The following is an 18,823-nucleotide window of genomic DNA, read 5'->3' on the forward strand; positions in this document are numbered from 1 at the left end:
GGTTGTGAAAATCAAATCAGTTGATATTTGTAAAGTGCTTAGCACAGTGCCTGGTACATAGTAGGTGCTTAATAAAGGCTTAAAAAAATAAAGCTCTAGCTGTGTGATCCTAGGCAAGTCACAACCTCAATTGCCTCAGCAAAAAAAAAAAATAATAATAATAATAATTAATTTTAAAAAAAAGAGCTATTGCAGCAGTTTGAAGAATTTTTATGGCTGAGTGTCCTGGTCCTGTCACCTTGGATCTGAGCTTTCCAAAGGACAGGACTAAGACAAGGCCTCCTTGAAGACCAACATACCTTCCTTCTCACTTGTTCAAAGAGCAAGGAAGACTTGTTATGACTCCAGCTTCCCAATAGAAGGGAATGCATTCTCCTCTGGTCTGTATTCAGGCAGTGTGACTTAATGAAAAGGGAAAGGAGTTCAGGGCCAAGAGCCATTCCTATACTGACTCTGCCCTTGCTGTCTCTATGCCCTTGGGCTTCCATTTCCTCATCTGCTAAATACTGGGGCTGGATTGGTCTAGAAAGCCTTTCAGGTCCCATCTAGCTCTAAATCATCAATCCTAAGAGGGCAAACAGAAGTATAGAATGTGCTCTCCAGATCACGGAGCCAGAAACCTCACTCCTTTTGTCTTAGGTTGGAGAAATGAGTATCCATTGATGGGTCCTGATACTGGATCCTTTTTCTTGAGCCCGGGTGGCCCATAGGCCCACAGGAGCTCAGTCCTGGGCTGGGTTCCCTCTCTCCTTCCTGCCTGGACAACCACGGAGATGGAGTGTCACAGTCCAGGAAGCAGTGCTGAGCCCGTAACCACCTTAAGGATCCCCAAGGTTGGATATTATCTAGGCTACAGAGCTGGCTGGTCCCCAGGAGGCCCCACCCTGTGGCCAAGTATCCAGGGATTTAGGCCACAGCTGTTGGCTCCAACCTAGGAAGGGTCCAGAGGGCAGGCTCTGCCTCCCCACCCCCATCCCTTTCAGTTTCTCCTCAAAATTTCTCCCCCAGAATTTTCCTACCAGGCTCCCCTTCTTTTCCTCAAAGGTGACCTCTTCTAAGGGAACATGTGCCATGGCCCCAAGAAGTCTTCAAGCAGCCAAGAGAGAAATGGAGCCACAGCCTTAGCTCAGTTTAGAAATGAGACAGTTTTTGGTTCATCCCAAATGGCGTCATTGCTCTGTTCTGAAGTCTGGGGCTGGGGAGGTGGTGGTCCTTGTCATTTCTCTAGGGATCACCCCCCCCCCCCCGTCTCTGGGACTGACTCATAGCTGACTGACTCAGGTCCAGAGTCTCTAAGGAGCAGGGTGTGAGGGGGGGATGGAAGGGGAGGGGGAGGGGAAGCCCAGCTGTCTTGTCCCCCCTGCCCCACCCCCAACTGTCCCTCTGCCCCACTCATCATACCCCAGGCGGATCAGCTTACGTGGAGCCTCAGCCCAGATTCCAGCCAGCTCCTGCTATATATATCTGCCCCAGCCAAGTCCAACACAGAGGCGCCCGGACAAGTGGATCGACTGTCTCACAGATAGATGGAGGGGTCCATCCTCAGAGCTCTTGTGGCTCTCTGAAAGCAGAGGTGAATTCCTGGATCAGAGAATCCTTGACTAGAGAGTTAAAGGGGAGTTTGGAATCATCACTGACTCCATCCACTTTATTTGACAGCGCAGAAAACTGAGGCTCTGAGTCACCCAGGTAATAAGTGAGAACAGTCCCCCGCTTCAAACCAGTGGGTCCAACACGAAGGGGGAACTTGTGGGATTCCTTGCTGTAGCGACCCGTTCCCCACCTTCTGAGGCCGAGGAGACGACCAGCATGGCCCAGACTCTGGACCAAATAGAAGAACAGAGACTCTACCAGCAGACCCTCCTCCAGGATGGACTGAAGGACATGCTAGACCACCGCAAGTTCTTGGACTGTGTGGTGAAGGTGAAGGACCAGGAATTTCCCTGTCACCGGCTGGTCTTAGCCGCCTGCAGCCCCTATTTCCGAGCCATGCTCCTCAAGGACTTGGGGATCCAGGAGATCAGCCTGGAGGAGGTGTCTCCGGAAGTGATGGGCAAGGTTCTGCATTACCTCTACACCTCGGAGATCGATCTCAATGAGGACAACGTTCAGGATCTCTTTGCAGCCGCCAACCTTTTCCAGATCCCCTCCATCTTCACCATCTGCGTCTCCTTCTTGCAGAAGCGGCTCTGCCTCGCCAACTGCCTGGCGGTCTTCCGCCTGGGCCTCATGCTGGACTGCGCCCGGCTGGCCGTGGCCGCCCGCGACTTCATCTGCGACCGCTTCCCCCTCATCTCCCGCGACCAAGACTTCTATGGCCTCTCTGCCGATGAGCTCATCGCCGTCATCTCCAGCGATAGCCTCAATGTGGAGAAGGAGGAGGTGGTCTTTGAGGCCGTGATGAAGTGGGCCAACACGGGGGACGACAAGGAGGTCCGACTCCAAGCCTTGCCCACCGTCTTCGAGAGCATCCGCTTCCGCCTTCTGCCTCGAGACTACCTTGAAAGTCGGGTGGAAAAGCACCCACTGGTGAGGGCCCAGCCCGAGTTACTCCGCAAGATTCAGATGGTCAAGGACTCCCACGAAGGGAAGATGACTGTTCTAAAGAGGAAAAAAAAGAGAGATGAGTTGTCTGGGAAGGAAAGGGCCAGCATGGTCAATGGAGTGGATGCAGGAGGGCCGTCCGGGAAAGGGAAGAAAGCTGGGGAGAAGGAAGCAGAAGAGGCTGACGACGGAGACACCATCATCCCTGGGATCCTCAATGACACCATGCGCTTTGGGATGTTCCTGCAGGACCTGATCTTCATGATCAGCGACACAGGGGCTGTGGCCTATGACCCCGGGACCAACGAGTGCTACTTTGCTTCCCTGTCCACTCAGATCCCCAAGAACCACGTTAGCCTTGTGACCAAAGAGAACCAGATCTTTGTGGCGGGAGGCCTTTTCTACAATGAGGACAACAAGGAGGACCCCATGAGTTCTTACTTCCTGCAGGTACCTGGTGGGGTTGGAGACCAGCAGTACTGTAGCTAAAAACTGGACAGCATCACCCAGCTAGAAGGGACCCCAGAGGCCATCTAATTCCGGCCCCTCATTTTATGGAGGAACAAGCTGAGGCTTGGAGAGAGAAAAGGGCTTTCCTAACTAACAAAATAACAGGCTACTTAGTAACAATGTGGCAAAGAAAAAATAGCTGGGAATTTGAGTTTCTTCCTCTGAGCTCCAGATTCAGAACTCTTGCCACTTAGTAGCATGAAGGAGGAATAATTCTGAGTGTTGGGGAGAATAACTCTGTGATGTATAAAATGGATCAGAACAGAAGAAACTTAAAGGAAGGGAGGCCAGTTAGAAAGCTGTTAAACTGCAGAATTGTAGCCCCTCTGATGTGGAAGGGACTTCTGAGGATTGTGTAAGCAAACAGAAAACCTCTCTAATATATCTAGAAAGAGGCTTGGGTTTGAATACTAGTCCTTGCTAGGTATAAGTCCCCTTCCCTCTCTGCAAGTGGATTTCTTCACTTGAAAAGCAAAGGACTGGAGCTAATGATCCTGAAGCTCTTGCCTTATGTTGAACTAAAATCCACCTTTTATCCATCATTCCTGTCCCAGCCCTGTGGGGCCAAGCAGAACAAATCGAATCCCCCTTCCACAAGACAGTCTTTCATACATTGTGTTGGCCCACACTTAAGGGAATGGGAGTCTGGCTAGCCCAGGATATCCATGACTATGCCCCTTAGGTTATCGATTCAGGCTCACTCCCAGAAAAGCTCCCTCTTCTTCCATATCTTTTCCCTGAGCTCCCTATCTGTTTGCCCCTCTCCTCCCCAAACTGGAGCTATAAATAGTCCCTTTTCCCATCAGGACTGGCTTTTGGCAGCTGTCTTCCATTTTAGAGGGATTTAGAGGAGCAGGGAGGGTGGAGGTGGCTCTAGAACCATCCTGGTCCAACGAGAAGGGGAAGGAAGTTTGTTTTTAGAACTAAAAGTGGGGCACACTAATCTAGGGGATCAGTGATTGTAGGACAAGAGTTTTTTTAATGTGAATCCCGAAGGAGACAAAAGTCCTGCTTTCCTCCGCCCTTGTCAGACCTCATTTGGAGCTCTAGGTGCCATATATTGGGAAAGATATTGATGAGGTGGAGTGAGAGCAGAGACCATCTGGATGGTGAAAGGAGCGAAGACCATGTCTTTTAAGGAATTGGAAATGTTTAGAGTAGGAAAGTGCTGGGGAGGGGAGAGACTGGAAGGGGGAATGCTCTTTGTCTCTAAGCCTTCCAGATGTCCTGTGAAAGAGGGAGTAGCTTACCTGGAAGCAGATCAATTACAAAGAAGAGGGAAAGGAAAGTCCCTCAGGAAGGCTGGGAGAGGGGCTGGGTGGGCTGTCAGGGTGGGCACGAAACCTCACCTTCACTTCTGTTCCATCCTCTCCAGTTTGATCACCTGGATTCCGAGTGGATGGGCATGCCGCCCCTCCCTTCCCCACGCTGTCTATTTGGCTTGGGCGAGGCTGAGAATTCCATCTTCGTTGTGGGTGGCAAAGAGCTCAAGGAAGGAGAGCAGAGCCTGGACTCAGTGATGTGCTATGACCGACTGTAAGGGGCTCATAGGGGAGAGGCAGGGGGTGGGGAGAAGAGGGATGGGGGAGAGTAAGGCACAGAGGGAGAATCATAGGAATGAAAACCCTCATTCGCCTCTCTGTAGAGCCACCGATCTGCCCCATAGCTATGGACATATGAACTATAGAACAGGAGATAGGGGGTGGCCAGCCCGATGGGAGGAAAGCCAGAGAAGAACAAGGTCTAGGAAGGAGAAAATATCTAGGAGACTATGGTGATAAATAGGTAAAAAAGATAAATAACAAATAATAATAAGTAATGAGTAAAAAAAATAGGTAAAATAGATAAAAAGGTCACAGAGAAATCAAGGAGGAGTTGTTTTTTTTTTTAAACTGTTAGATTGTACAATGAAAGGATCATTAATAACTCTTCTTTTTCCCCCGAGGCAATTGGGGTTGAGTGACTTGCCCAGGGTCACATAGCTAGGAAGTGTTAAGTGTCTGAGACCAGATTTGAACTTAGGTCCTCTTGATTTCAGGGCCAGTGCTCTATCCACTGCACCACCTAACTGACCCATCATTAATTACTTTGAAGAGAGGAGTTTCAGTTGAATGATGTGGTCAGAAACCATACTATCGAGAGTTTAGAAGCAAATGACCAAAGTGAGATGTTAAGTGATTGCCTAGAGTCATATAGCTATTAAAAATCCAAGGGCACATTTAATAAAAATATTTTCTTTTTATAAATTATATCATATACATAATATATATTTTATAAAAAGAAATTTTTTATAAATAAAAGGAAGCATTCAGTCTAGAGAAGAGAAAACATAAGGTAGTACAGCAGGGATTTTAGATCATTTAAAAATTGTCAAGGATATTGTTTACTGTCTCAGGGAAGAGGGCTAGAATTTGGAATTCAAAACTTTTTTTTTAAATGTTAAATTGTTTCAACATGTGATTGGGGGAAAAATAAAAAGACATACATAATTGTGTATATATGTATATGTATGTATGTGTGTGTATACATATATATATATACATATGTATACACACACACATACACAGAGTTTGAGGTGATTGAACCTGCCTCTGAGGCAGGCCAGAACAGAGGAGGCAGATACTAGATTATTGTAAAGTTTTGAGGATGAGTTTTGTTTTCTTATAGCTACAAATTATTTTATTCTATGAAAATTGTCCTTGATCATTTGTATTTATTTTTTTGCCGAGGCAATTGGGGTTAAGTGACTTGCCCAGGATCACACAGCTAGGAGTGTTAAATGTCTGAGGCCAGATTTGAACTCAAGTCCTCCTGACTTCAGCACTAATACTTGCCATCTAGCTGCCCCATCCATTTGTATTTTCTTGGGTCTCCTGTTACTTCTCTTAGCTTCTTATGGGCTGGGAAGAAGAAGAGGGCGCTGTTGCTTAGTAATTAGCGATTCCCATGGACTTGATTTCAAAGATGCTCTTGTAGAACTTGGGCTGGGCATTGGGCCTCTGAGGTTTAAGATCCATTCTGGATCAACCATGTGTGGACAGGTCTAAGCTTTAGTTTCCCAGTGGTTGTAGAAAAGTTTATAAAACCCTCCAGACAGTGGAGCTGGATTTATCCTGGGTCTAAAGGGAGAGAGGTGTCTAAGATGCCTGATTGCATTGGGGTCCTGGCTAAGCTGATAAAGTGCTGACCCTGTGCTCTCCTTCTCTCCACTAGGTCTTTTAAATGGGGTGAGTCAGACCCGCTGCCCTACGTGGTGTACGGCCATGCTGTGGTGTCCTACATGGACCTCATCTATGTCATCGGGGGCAAAGGAAGTGACCGGTAAGAGCCTGAGGACTTAGGACTTCAGCAGATCTCTCTGGCCTCCCGGGGGGTGAGAATCCAGAGTAGGCTGCTCTGAACACCAGATGGGGAGGCCGGTGGTCCCTTCCTCCCTGGGGCTTTGGAGAAGTTGTGGAAGGAGGCGCAGCCCATCCATTGCTGGTTCTGTACTAAAGGGATAAAGAAAATACTGCTCTGGGAGAAAAAGAGAGTCTGGGAGGAAAGGAGCGGGTCTGGCTGGGGTGGGAGAGGTGGCTGCTGACTGGGGTCCTGCTTCTCCTGACTCAGCCACCAACCCAGAGATACCAGCCTGAAGGTGGCCAGCTCCTTGCAGGGTGCAGGACAGAGAAAGGGAACACGGAGGTTTCAGAGGCGATCTTGCCATCTGGTTTCCTACATTTGCTGCTGTGTCATTTTCATTGGGCTCCCTGCCTGATTTCCATTAGACTTCCTGCCTGGCCCATTCATTCCCTGACTTCCCCTCCAGGTTTTTAGCTTCTAGGCTCTGCTGATTATTAGAAGACCCTTGGGAATCCCTCCCAGTCTGATGATCCTACAGAGGCCGGATCAATCCTTTCTCTTCCACCCCCACCTCACCATACATCATAGAACATGTTACCAAGAGCATCTCTGTGTTCCAAACCCTGTGCTGGGCCTTGGTGAAGGTACAATAAGATCTGATGGGTACCTCCTGGACCCCATGGTTTAGGAAGCAGAAGGATAGGACCCCCCCAACAAATTAAGAATAGCTTTTTATTTTTCAAAATACATGCAAAGGTAGTTTTCAACATCTACCCTCGCAAAACCTTGTGTTCCACTTTTTTCTCCCTCCCTTTCTTCCCCCATCCCAAAGAGCAAGTAATACAATATAGGAACAAAGGTTATAATAAACACACAATTGTATAAGTGCAAGAAAAGACCACTATGGGAGGTCTGGGGGACAAGGTCCATATCTACCAGAGGAACCAGGGAAGGCTTCCTAGAAGAAGTGACATTTAATTTGAACTTTAAAATGATAAGTTGAGAATTCAACAGCAGAAGAAGAGCAGGCAGGAGATTCTGGATATAGGAACTCACCTGAGCAAAGTCCCAGAGTCAGGGAAGCTTAAAGGTCAAAGACTCATCCAGTTTGGCTCCTGCCTCAGGTATCTCCTCTCTCCCACAGGAAGTGCCTGAATAAGACATATGTCTATGACCCCAAGAAGTTTGAATGGAAGGAGCTGGCCCCCATGCAGAATGCCCGATCCCTCTTTGGGGCCACAGTCCACGATGGCAAGATTTATGTGGTGGCTGGAGTCACCAACACGGGGCTGACCAGCTCATCGGAAGTGTACAACATAGCGGATAATAAGTATGACCCCACCAGCATCCCAAGAGGGAAAGGGGGTGGGAGCCATGCATGCAGACCTAAAACTCTGCCTCCTGCCTTGGGCTGTGGGATTTTGCCACAGCTGTTGTGTTTCGGGTCTTTCTGGGAGAGTCTCCTTTAGAGCTCTAAGGCACAGACTTTTCAGGGGATAGGGCCAAAAGGATGAGCTTTCCCAGAGGAAGAGACTTTTGAGTTGGCAACCCTGGGCATTGGTAGCATCCAGTGACACTGCTAGGTGGTGAGAATAAATCTCTGTTTCCCTAGCGAATCCCCTGCCCCCTAAATGGGATCGATTACTTTCTCTGTCCATTTGGCCTGTGCTGGGGTATCCTGGAAGCTCAGGGAACAGGAGTTAGCCAAGATACAACCCTCCAGCCCCTGGCTCCTCTTGGGCATTTTTCCTTCATTAGAAGACAGAATAGCCCAGAGGAAAGATTTGGAATTAAAGTATTTGAGTTGGAATTCTGACTCTGCTAGTATATTATTGAAGTAATCTTTGTGACATCCTTTCTCTCTCTGGGGCTCAGTTTCCCCATCTGAAAAATAAAAAGTCTAGAAAAGATAGTGTCAAAAAACTGTTTCAGTTCTAAATTCAGTAATCTCTATGCTTTCTTCACCAGGTGGGAGCCATTTTTGGCCTTTCCCCAGGAGCGCAGCTCACTCAGTCTGGTGAGCCTGGCTGGGACGCTTTACTCCATTGGGGGCTTTGCTACCCTGGAAACTGAGTCAGGCGAGCTGGTGCCGACAGAGCTAAATGACATATGGCGGTAAGATGGTTTGGGTGGGGCCACAGGGGATCTTGGAAGGTTTGAAATTGTCTTCTGGAACTGGGCAGATGGAATGCAGTATGATTTGAATTAAATTGAAGTCAGCTTCCCCTGGCACAAGCTGAGCAGGCAGCCAGAATGGGAGTCCCTTCTTTCCTTCACATATTCAGTGATTGACTCATTCATAGAACAGCAGAGTCAGATGGGACCCTAGAACAGAAAAAGAATATCAGAATTGGAAAGGACCTTAGAACATCAAATGTCAAAAATGGAAAGTATTTTGAATATAGAATCTTAGAATTGGAAAGAATGTTAGAATATAGATCACAGAAATGTCAGCACTGGAAAAAGCCTTAAAATACAAAATGGAAAGGATCAGTTCCAGGCACTGTGCTAAATATATTCCCAGGATACAAAGAGATATACAAGATAGTTCCTGCTTTCAGAGAGCTCACAATTAAGTGGGAGAGACATCATTCAAAAACAATATACAAATAAGCCATTGATAGGATAAATTTGAAATAATCAGTAGAAGGAAGGCACTAAGAATTAAAGGGACCCAGAAAGGCTTCCTGTAAAAATGGAATTTTAGTTAGAACTTGAAGGAAGCCTAATGACAGGCATGAGGAGAAAGAGCATTCTATTGGTAGGTCACAGCCAGTGAAAGTACCTGCAACATGGCTCGACCTTAACCATAATTATATCCTCAATCATTAGCATCAGAGGAGTGATTCCTTACTTTAAAACTCTTTTTCAATTGAGAAAATTTCAATTCTTTTCATAAATAATTAAATAGATTGGTTAATAAATAAATGTCTTTAGGTAGCTCCTCACAAGGATTGCCAAACCCTATATTCCTACTTTAATAGCTAGCTAGCATTTATGTAGCACTTTAAGGCTTACAGATTTGACCTTGTTTTATCCTTACAATAATCCTGGGAGGTAGGAGCTATTATTTTCATTATTTAACAGATGTGGGAATAGGTTAAGTGTCTTGCCCAAGGTCACAAAGCTATTAAGTGTCTGAATCTAGATTTGAACTCAGAGCTTCTTAACTCCAGGTTCAGTGTTCTATTCATGGCACTACATTGTTGTCTATTTCAAGCATAAAAATCAGGATTTTCACATCCTAAACTTGCTTAAAGAGGAGTGTAAATAAAAGAGCCTTGGCTGACAAGTCATGGTACTTGAGTTTATATCCCAACTTGGTCAATGACTCTGTGATTTTGGGCAAATCCTCTCCCTTCTATGAGCCTTGGCTTTTTACTTTGCTAAATAAGGATGACTTCTGAGGTGCCCGACAGCTCTAGGACTTGATAACTCTATAGGATACTGGTGGGCACCTATGCATAGAAGACTAGACTTCTTGGGTTCAGATCTCATTTCTGATACTAGCTCTGTGATCCTAAGACAAGTCATAACCTCCCTTAGGTTCAATTTTCATTTCTGTACAATGGGGATAATAATAGCATCTATCTCACAGGGTTCTTTTAAGGGTCAAATGCAAATTTTTAAGTGTTGTATAAATAGTTCTTTGAGAAAGAGACTCTTCCTCTGTTAATGGCCTTCCCTCATACTTGAAATTCAGCCATTTGAATACCATTTCTTTAGCCCTTTAAAGGTGGCCTGATCTCACAGGCCTTATTAAAATCCCCCTACTAAAAATCAACCAATCTTCTCATTTGCACCTATAACAATCTGGGTACATAAATACACATCTTATTTAGACTTATTTTCTGATAAGGAAACTGAGACTGAGAGAGATTGAATGATTTGCTTATGGTTACACAGCTAGTAGATGTCAGAACTAAGATTTAAGCCTACCTCTTCCATACTCTTCTATCCTGCTTCTTCTCTGTTCCTTATAGTTTAGTCTTCTTTCTTTCATCTGGCAATATATCTTCTTTAGTTGACTAGAAATGTTCTAAGAAAAGCTAATAAAACATCTAAACTTAGAAAATATAAAATAGGAGATGACTATGCTTGGAGTCAGGAAGCTCTAAATTCAAATCCCTTCAGGCACTTACTTCAGGCACCTGGGTAAGTCATTAAATCCTATTTGCCTCAGATTCCTCATCTAGAAAATGAGCTGGAGAAGGAAATTGCAAAACCACTTTAATATATCTGCCAAGAAAACCCCAAATGAAGTCACCAAGAGCCAGACATGATTGAACAACATTTGTACTACAAGATAATATAGTGTAAGGAGATCTGGAGACAAAGTCACACAAGGATGAGTTGAAGGAATTGAGATGTTTAGCTTGGGGAAGAGGTCATGGGGAGGTCCTGTGGTTGGCTTCAAATATTAGAAGAGCTAATGGATGGATGAAGGATTAGATGTGCTCTGCTTGGCCCTGGAGGGCAGACCTGAGAGCACAGAGGGAAAATTCAAGCTTGATGCCAGGAAAAATCTCCTTCCACTTGGAGCTATGCTCAGGTGCAATAGGCTCCCAATGGGGGAGTGTGCCCTCCCTCCCTGAAGGTCTTCAAAACTGGATGACCATGTGTCATGGAGGATACTTTTTTCCAAGTCTAGGTTGAACTAGTTGGTGTCCAAGGTCTCTTCCAACTCTGAGATTCTGTGATTCTAACACACATCTCCCTTTCTTCTCTTCTCACACAGGTATGATGAGGAGGAAAAGAAATGGGAGGGAGTCCTGAGGGAGATTCCCTACGCAGCCAGTGCCACCTTCCTGCCCGTCCGGCTCAATGTTCTGAGGCTGACAAAGATGTGATAGATGTGGAGGTCAGCCCGGAGTCCTAGCTGGCAGGTGCTCCCCCCCCCCTCACCCCGGGAGAGGACATTGAATTTCATCTTCCTGCTGTTAGATCTTTCCTTGAGGACAAGAAGAGGGGTATCATGGAAAGATCATTGGCTTTGGAGCCAGAAGAGGCTCCTTCCACTTGGGTTGAAAAGTCCCTCACTGCCTCAGTTTTTTCATATGTAAAAATGAGGGATTACCCTTTGCCTTTAAAATGGGTAGGATCGGTTCTATTTCTCCACGGCCCCTCCACTCCATATCACTCCACCTCCCCCCCTACCTCCCGGGTTACAAGGCTCAGGAGAAGAGGACAGGGACCAGATAAGGGAGCAACTGGACCCAAGAGAGGTGGTGTCGAACGCGAGATGAGGAAGAGACAACACGGCACTCCGCTCCTTCCTGCTCCTTCCTCCCTTCACGTCAGGGCACAGGAACAACCCACAGAAGTTGTTCTCAGTCCTGGCTCTCTCAGCTGCTCAGGGAATCAATCTACCAGCTCCGACAGAATCCCCATTGTGTGATGGATGGTCTTTGTAATTTCCGCTACCTGCGTCTTTGTTGAAGAGCCCCGGGCTGGGAGTAGCAGGGTGGGGGAGGCAAAAGATCTGGGTTCCAATGGAGACGCTGTCCTTGCCTCCTTGTGTGATCTTGGGCAAGTGACTCAATCTCTCTGAGTTTCAGGGTTCTCATTTGTAAATTAGGAAATGCAAGATTTTGTTGCCCATCTCCTCCATCCCAGGAGAGCTTGTGATTTGGTGGGATGGGGGGGTTATAGACTGAAAATAGGTATTATACAGACCTTGAAAAAGAATAAAGTTCTGGAGCAATAAGATTCTGAGATCTAAAGATTTTATTATTGATTTCAAGATTCTATACTGGTCATGGTTCCATTAGGCTGCACGGATTTCCTGTTTGGGGGACCCCACCCCAAACAGATGCATCTCCTGGGGCAGACACATAACCATTGGCTCTAAGGGGACAAAGGCAGCAGGGAATTAAGGAGCAATGTATGTATTTGAGACCCATAACATAAAATATGCCCTCCCCTCAAATGTTTCTGGAGGTAGGGAAGAGATTGGTGGTGGTGGTAGCAGTGGGAGATTGCCACCAGGGGGGCTGGGGAGGAGCTTGCCTGATTTATAGATGAGAGGGGAGGAAAAATCTGGGAGGTTCCTATTTTAGCTAGTTATTTGTACTGGATGCTAAGATCACTTGTTATTGAACCATGGAAAGACACCATACTCAAAAAACTCTATTACAAGTTGGGATGCATCAAGAACCTTAGACTTGGAGTACAGGGATTTGAATTAAAATCCCATCTCCAATATATCCTTTCCAAGCAACCTTAACCAAGCAAACAAAAATCCTTGCATAATCTATAGACCTCATAGATTACCATGAGAAAAGAATTGTGTCGGGGAGAGAATTTAATAACTGAAATGATAAAAACTTGCTTTTCTTTTTAAATTTTTTTAAAATTATTAAAGCTTTTTATTTACAAAGCATATGCATGGGTAATTTTTTCAACATTGACCCCTGCAAAACCTTTTGTTCCAAATTTTCCCCTCCTTCCCCCCACCCCCTCCCCTAGCTGGCAGGTAGTCCAATACATGTTAAATATGTTGAAATACATGTTAGATCCAAGAAAAGTACACATATTTATACAGTCAAATTGTTGCACAAGAAAAATAAGATCAAGAAAGAAGAAAAAGAAAAACTGAGAACTCACTTTTCTATTGTACTTTCTATACAATAAGTTCTGCAGGTTATGCAACGTTTTTTGTCTGCTTTAATCAATGGGAAAAATGATTTGACCCATTGTATGGATGGGAAAACTGACTTGTTTGAGATCACACATTGAGTGAATAGCAGAATGGAGCTTAAAACCCAGACCTCCTGACCCTTGACCTCTTCAGAAATCTGTGAGAGCTTTCCCTGAGTCCATAGCAAATTTTTTCCCTGGGGAGTGGGGGTAGAATTTCCAAAGATTTCAAAAGATTAGAGCTGCATGACTTTGATTAGCCGTGTGTTGTTGGTATTTTCATGATCCAAGCACTAGGAACCAAGTGAGATGAGATCTGACTTCAAATCCTATCTCAGATCCGTTCTAGCCGTGTGATCATTTCTGTTTGCCCCAGTTTCTTCAACTGTAAAAATGGGAATAATAATAGCGCCTCCCTCACAGAGTTATTAGGAAGTTCAAATGAGATATTTGTAAAAGTGCTTATTTACCACAGAGCCTGGTACATAGTAGTGATAAGTATAGTGATAAGTAAGGGCTTATTCCCTTCCATTTATTTTCCCATCTCTCAAACTCAGTTTCCTCATCTGCAAAATGAAGATAGATAATCATAAACCTACCTCATAGGACTATTGTGAGAATCCAGTGAGAAAACATATGAAAAGTAGTTTTGTGTTACATAAATCTTAGTGATGGTGATGGTGATGCCTTCTTCCCCTCCAGGACACACCTCTGACTTTTCTATGATCTTGGGCCTTAGCTTTAATGAATTGTTTTGTTTTGAACCTAAATACTAATAAAGGAGTACTTCCTTACACACAGCAGGACTTAAAATGAGGATTCTACATGAAACTGGAAATTTTCACATCCTATGGCTTGCTTTTTAAAAAATAAAATAAATTCTATAGGTTACTTTCAAAACTGTCTACTTGTCTATGTTTCCTTTTGTTTTTTGGGGGAGGGGCATGGAGGCAAATAGAATTAAGTTATTTGCTCAAAATTATATAGCTAGCAAGTGTCACATGTTTGAGGTAGGATTTGAACTCAGATCTTCCTAACTCCATGGCAGGTATTCTAACTACTATGCTACCTAGATGACCCTATGCTTCTTTTTGACCATCGTTCTGTGTTTTTCAGTATATTCAAAAGTAAATGTTACAATGATTGAGGCAGAGAAGTTGGACTAGATAAGCTCTAAGGTCTTTTCTCACTCTAAACAGCATAGGCTGCCATAATTTAAAATGAGAAGGAAATAATTTCCTAACTCCAGAATCAGGAGCTTCTCCCTCTACTCCTCATTGCTAAAAGTTTGGCTGATCTGGGGGGTGAGGCGTGGTATCAAATGTGGAAAGAAAAGTTGGAGGAGGTTGGGAACCCAAAGCTGGAGGAGTTGACAAAGCAGGGGGGAGGAGGAGAGCAAAGACATAACATATGATCACATGCTCTGTTGGTGAAAACAAGTCATTCCTCATTAGATCTCTGTAGCACTTGGGCTTAGGGTCGTAACTTCATAGGGAATGGGACAGAAACCATGTCCAAGTCCAAGGCTGTCCTTTGAGTTCCACCATTGAATTAAGTCTGAACCCCACTAGGCCACATCTCATCATCTTTTTTCATAAAAATAGCATGAGATTCAGCAAAGAATTGGAAAATGATCTCATCATTGATGAGCAAATATGCTCATCAATTGGGGAATGGCTGAATAAGTTATGGTTTATGAAAGTAATGGAATATTACTGTTCTATAAAAAATGATGAACAAGCTGACTTTAGAAAGTCCTGGAAAGATTTATATGAACTGATGCTGAGCAAAACAACTAGAACCAGGAATACTTTGTTCATAATAACAGTAAGATTGTGCTATAATCAACTATGAAAGACTTCTTGGCAGTTCAATGATCCAAGGCAATCTTAATAAACTTTGGATAGAAAATGCCATCTGCATCCAGAAAGAGAACTATGGAGAATGAATGTAAATCAACACATACTATGTTCACACTTTTTCTTTTGTTTTTTTTTTCTCTCGTGAGTTTTTCCTTTTGTTTTGATTTTTTTCTCTCCCAACATGATTCATAAAGAAATATGTATTTTAAAAAATTAGTGTACATGGATAACCAGAAAAATAAAGAAAACAATAAAAATAGCATGACTATAAAATATCTTGTTAAAATCTAACTCTATCTCTACATAATTTCCCTAATTTAGTAAACTCTATCCAGAAAGGAAATAAGGTTTATCTGATATGATCTTTTCTTGATGGAAAAATGCTGGCTCTTTGAGATCATTTTTTCTTGATGTTGACTAGCCATCCCTTTAATACCTTCAGAATTTGGCCAGATTAACTCAAGTTAACTGGCAATACACATACACACACACACACACACACACACACACTCACACATACACACAGAAAGAGAGAGAGAAAGAGAGAGAGAGAAAGAGAGAGAGAGAGAGAGAGAGAGAGAGAGAGAGAGAGAGAGAGAGAGAGAGAGAGAGAGTGTTTGCAGATTTCTCTTCCCTTTTTTTGAAAACCAGAACATGTGTCCCTGCAGTCTCTCTCGCTCTTGCTCTCTCATTCTTGTGTTTTCCTTTAATTTTTAACATTTATTTTTAAAAATTGTGCATTCCAAATTCTCTTTTCCCCTCCAGTTCCTTTCCTACCCATTGAGAAAGCAAGTGCTAAGATATCAATTATACATATGAAGTCATGCAAAACATATTTCCTTGTTAGCTCTGCTGCAAAAAGAAAAACAGAAGTAAAGAAAATGGGGGAAAAAGTGTGCTTTTATCTGTTCACTAGTTCTCAGGAAATGGACAGCATTTTTCAGTATGAGTTCTTTGGAATTGTATTAGATCACTATTTCTGAAAATAGCTAAGTCTTTCACAGTTGATCATCATTATAACCTTGTTGTCACTGTGTACAATGATCTCCTGGTCCTGTTCGCTTCACTTTGCATCAATTCATATAAGTCTTCCCAGGTTTTTTTAAAAGTATCCTGCTCATTGTTTCCTATAGAACAATATTATTCCATAATAATAATATGCCACAACTTGTTCAGCCACTCCCCAAATAATGACCATCCCTTCAATTTTCTGTTCTTCACCACCACAAAAAGCTGCTATAAATATTTTTGTATATGTAGGTCCTTTTCTTTTTCCTTTTATCTTTTTAGGCTCCCGACCTAGTAGTGATTTTGCTGGGTCAAAGGACCTTTTGGACAAATGAAAGAATTGTACTCTGAGATTTCTAACAGCTCTAAATCTTTGACCCTCATAACAATAATTGGCATTTATGTAGTACCTGCTAGGTGCCACTTTACAATATTGTACTTGAATCCTGAGAGATAAGTGCTATAATTATTCCCATTTTACAGATGGAAAAGTTGGGGCAAATAGTGACTTGCCCAGATCACACAGTTAGTAAGTTATATTTAAACTCAAGGCTTCCTGACTAGGATTTGTGCTTCATCCACTGGCCAGCAGTTGCTTCCTATGACCCCATACTTCCCCTTCTGGTCTTTAAATTTCCTCACATGGGCATATCTTCAAATACCAACCCATCCTGCCCCCTTTTTAAGTCTACCCTGTGTCTCTAGATTAAAGTATATTCTTCTAGGGTTGTGTTCCAATTATGAGCCCAAGGCTTCCAATTCTCCGTGACAGAGAAGTCATCCCTGCCTCCTCCCATTAGGATGCCCATCCCATCTTGTTCGTCACCCATACCCTTGTCATCCAACATCTTCCTCGGAGACCTGTGCCATGTTCTTAAGGGAAGGTTAGTGGGGTCTGGGAACAGAGTGACATCTACTGGTTTCTCCTGGGATTGAAGCCCTGTTCTAACCACTGAACTTAATGTAGAAAACAACTAAAATAATAGTTCCAAGCTATGCCGTGTTTTATGATGAGCAAACATTGTCTTGTTTGATTCTCACAAGGTAGACCAGGCATATATTATTACGACTATTCTTACCGGTAGAGAAACCGAGGTCCCAAAAGGATGAAAGCCTGTAGCAATCCAGTGTCGCTGTAAAATTCTAAATCTCGTCTTCTGACTCCGGAGGAGTCCTTCTGTCTCGTTGTGCCAGCACCCTACCGCATATTTTCAGTTGACTGGATGGGGTCACAAAATCACCCCCAGTATGGAACTGCTAGCGGAGACCCCGGCAGATGGGGAGCTTCATCGTCCCTTGTCCAGCCCATTTAACTTCCCAGCCTAGGAGATTAGTAACTAATCCTATTCCAGTCAACAAACATTTCCTTACTCTTACTATGGATTGAGCATTCCGCTAATTACTGAAGTTGCAAAAATGGGGGAAAAAGGTGGGACTTGACCTCAACTTTCTTGATAGCAAGCCCAGAATGCCATCCACTGGGTCACCTAATTACGTCTATGGGCCATAGTGCTTTTAGGAATTACTGGGAAGGCAAATATTGGGTAGGAATGGGAAGTAAGAGGGAGGAGAGTGGTGTCTCACAGAGCCAAAATAACCAACAAATAGGCAAAAATCTTGAAAGCATTTTAGTAGGAAATGCTCCTGATGGAAAGGAGACAGAAGCTTGAGGGTTGCATGCCTTCAGCATATAGCTGCCCTGTTTCGACTCAGATAAGTTTATTTTCTACCTTAGTTGAAAGAGAGGAAGGGAAAGGGAAAAGAAAGGGAGAGCGAGAGGAAGGAGAAAGAGGGGAAAGGGAAGGAGGATGCAAAGAAGGAAGAAGTTTAAAAAGTCAATTTGAGAAGGCACAGTAGAACTTTGCATAGTACTATACAGACCTAGAGTTAGAAAGGATCTTTTGAAGTTATCTAAAGCCAAATCACAACCTGATGGATGTGTCCCTATATGAACTCTCTAATAAGCAGTCAACCAACCTCCATTCTATTTGAGGATAGCTATATACAAGGGATCTGTGGAACTGGAGAAAGAAGCGGTAAGACTGGCTACAAAGAGATTTTTTAAAAGGAAGGTAGAAAGAACATTGGTGAATGAGAAGGTTCCAGGAGCTGGGTGTGAGGTCAGAGGGTTTTGAAACAGAAGACAGTGATTTAGTGAGGGATCTAGACATGTAGCTCTTTCCAAAATCATAAAGGGAAAAGTACTAGGAATCAAATAACTATTAGTTAAGAATTTGAAAAATAGATTCCAAATTGTACCTTAAAAAGAGTATTCTAGGGGCAGCTAAGTGGTATAGTGGATAGAGCACCCGCCCTGAAGTCAGGAGTTCAAATCTGCTCTCAGACACTTAACATTTCCTAGCTGTATGACTGTGGGCAAGTCACTTAGTCCCAACTGCCTCAGCAAAAAAAAAATAAATAAATAAAATAGCATTCTATAAAAGCTTGCTCTATATAGGATCTCTTCAAATTCAGTGTTTAGAAGTATCATTTTAATTCAGATGTTCTAATAGTATTTAAAAAAAAATAACAAGTGGAAAGTCCATAGTTCTAATCAGAATCTCAGCTGGAAAGCATGATTTTAAAATTCAGGATATGCTTAAATATCAGTACCTCATTATAGCTTTCTTAGCTATATTGTTCGAGGAATAGGGAATGTCTTTTAAGAAATGAGTCCACAAACAAGTTATAAAGTAATATCAGATGATTCAGTGCTTAATAAATAGAAAGGTAATAGATGTGTATAAATTGATGCATTGTTGGTGAAATTGTGAAGTGATACTATTCTGGAGAGCAATTTGGAATACTGTTTAAAGAGTTATAAAAAACGGTGCCTTTGACCCAGCAATACCACTAATAGAGCTGTATCCCAAAGAGATTTTTTTAATGGAAAAATACACACACACACACACACACAC

At 43.5% G+C, this 18,823-nt stretch overlaps 1 protein-coding gene across 1 annotated transcript; it reads left to right on the top strand.

The window, feature by feature from the left end:
• The first annotated feature begins 1,809 nt into the window (after positions 1-1,809).
• On the top strand, positions 1,810-12,691 carry KLHL40 (kelch like family member 40). The gene is made up of 6 exons (XM_003762234.2): positions 1,810-2,994; positions 4,430-4,590; positions 6,268-6,375; positions 7,541-7,726; positions 8,365-8,511; positions 11,135-12,691. Exons 1-6 carry the CDS (start codon positions 1,810-1,812, stop codon positions 11,244-11,246), a joined length of 1,899 nt encoding a protein of 632 aa, XP_003762282.1. The 3' UTR covers positions 11,247-12,691.
• The last annotated feature ends 6,132 nt before the right edge of the window (positions 12,692-18,823 follow it).

The sequence above is a fragment of the Sarcophilus harrisii genome, chromosome 1, assembly GCF_902635505.1.
Source record: "Sarcophilus harrisii chromosome 1, mSarHar1.11, whole genome shotgun sequence".
Classification (NCBI taxonomy): Eukaryota; Metazoa; Chordata; class Mammalia; order Dasyuromorphia; family Dasyuridae; genus Sarcophilus; species Sarcophilus harrisii.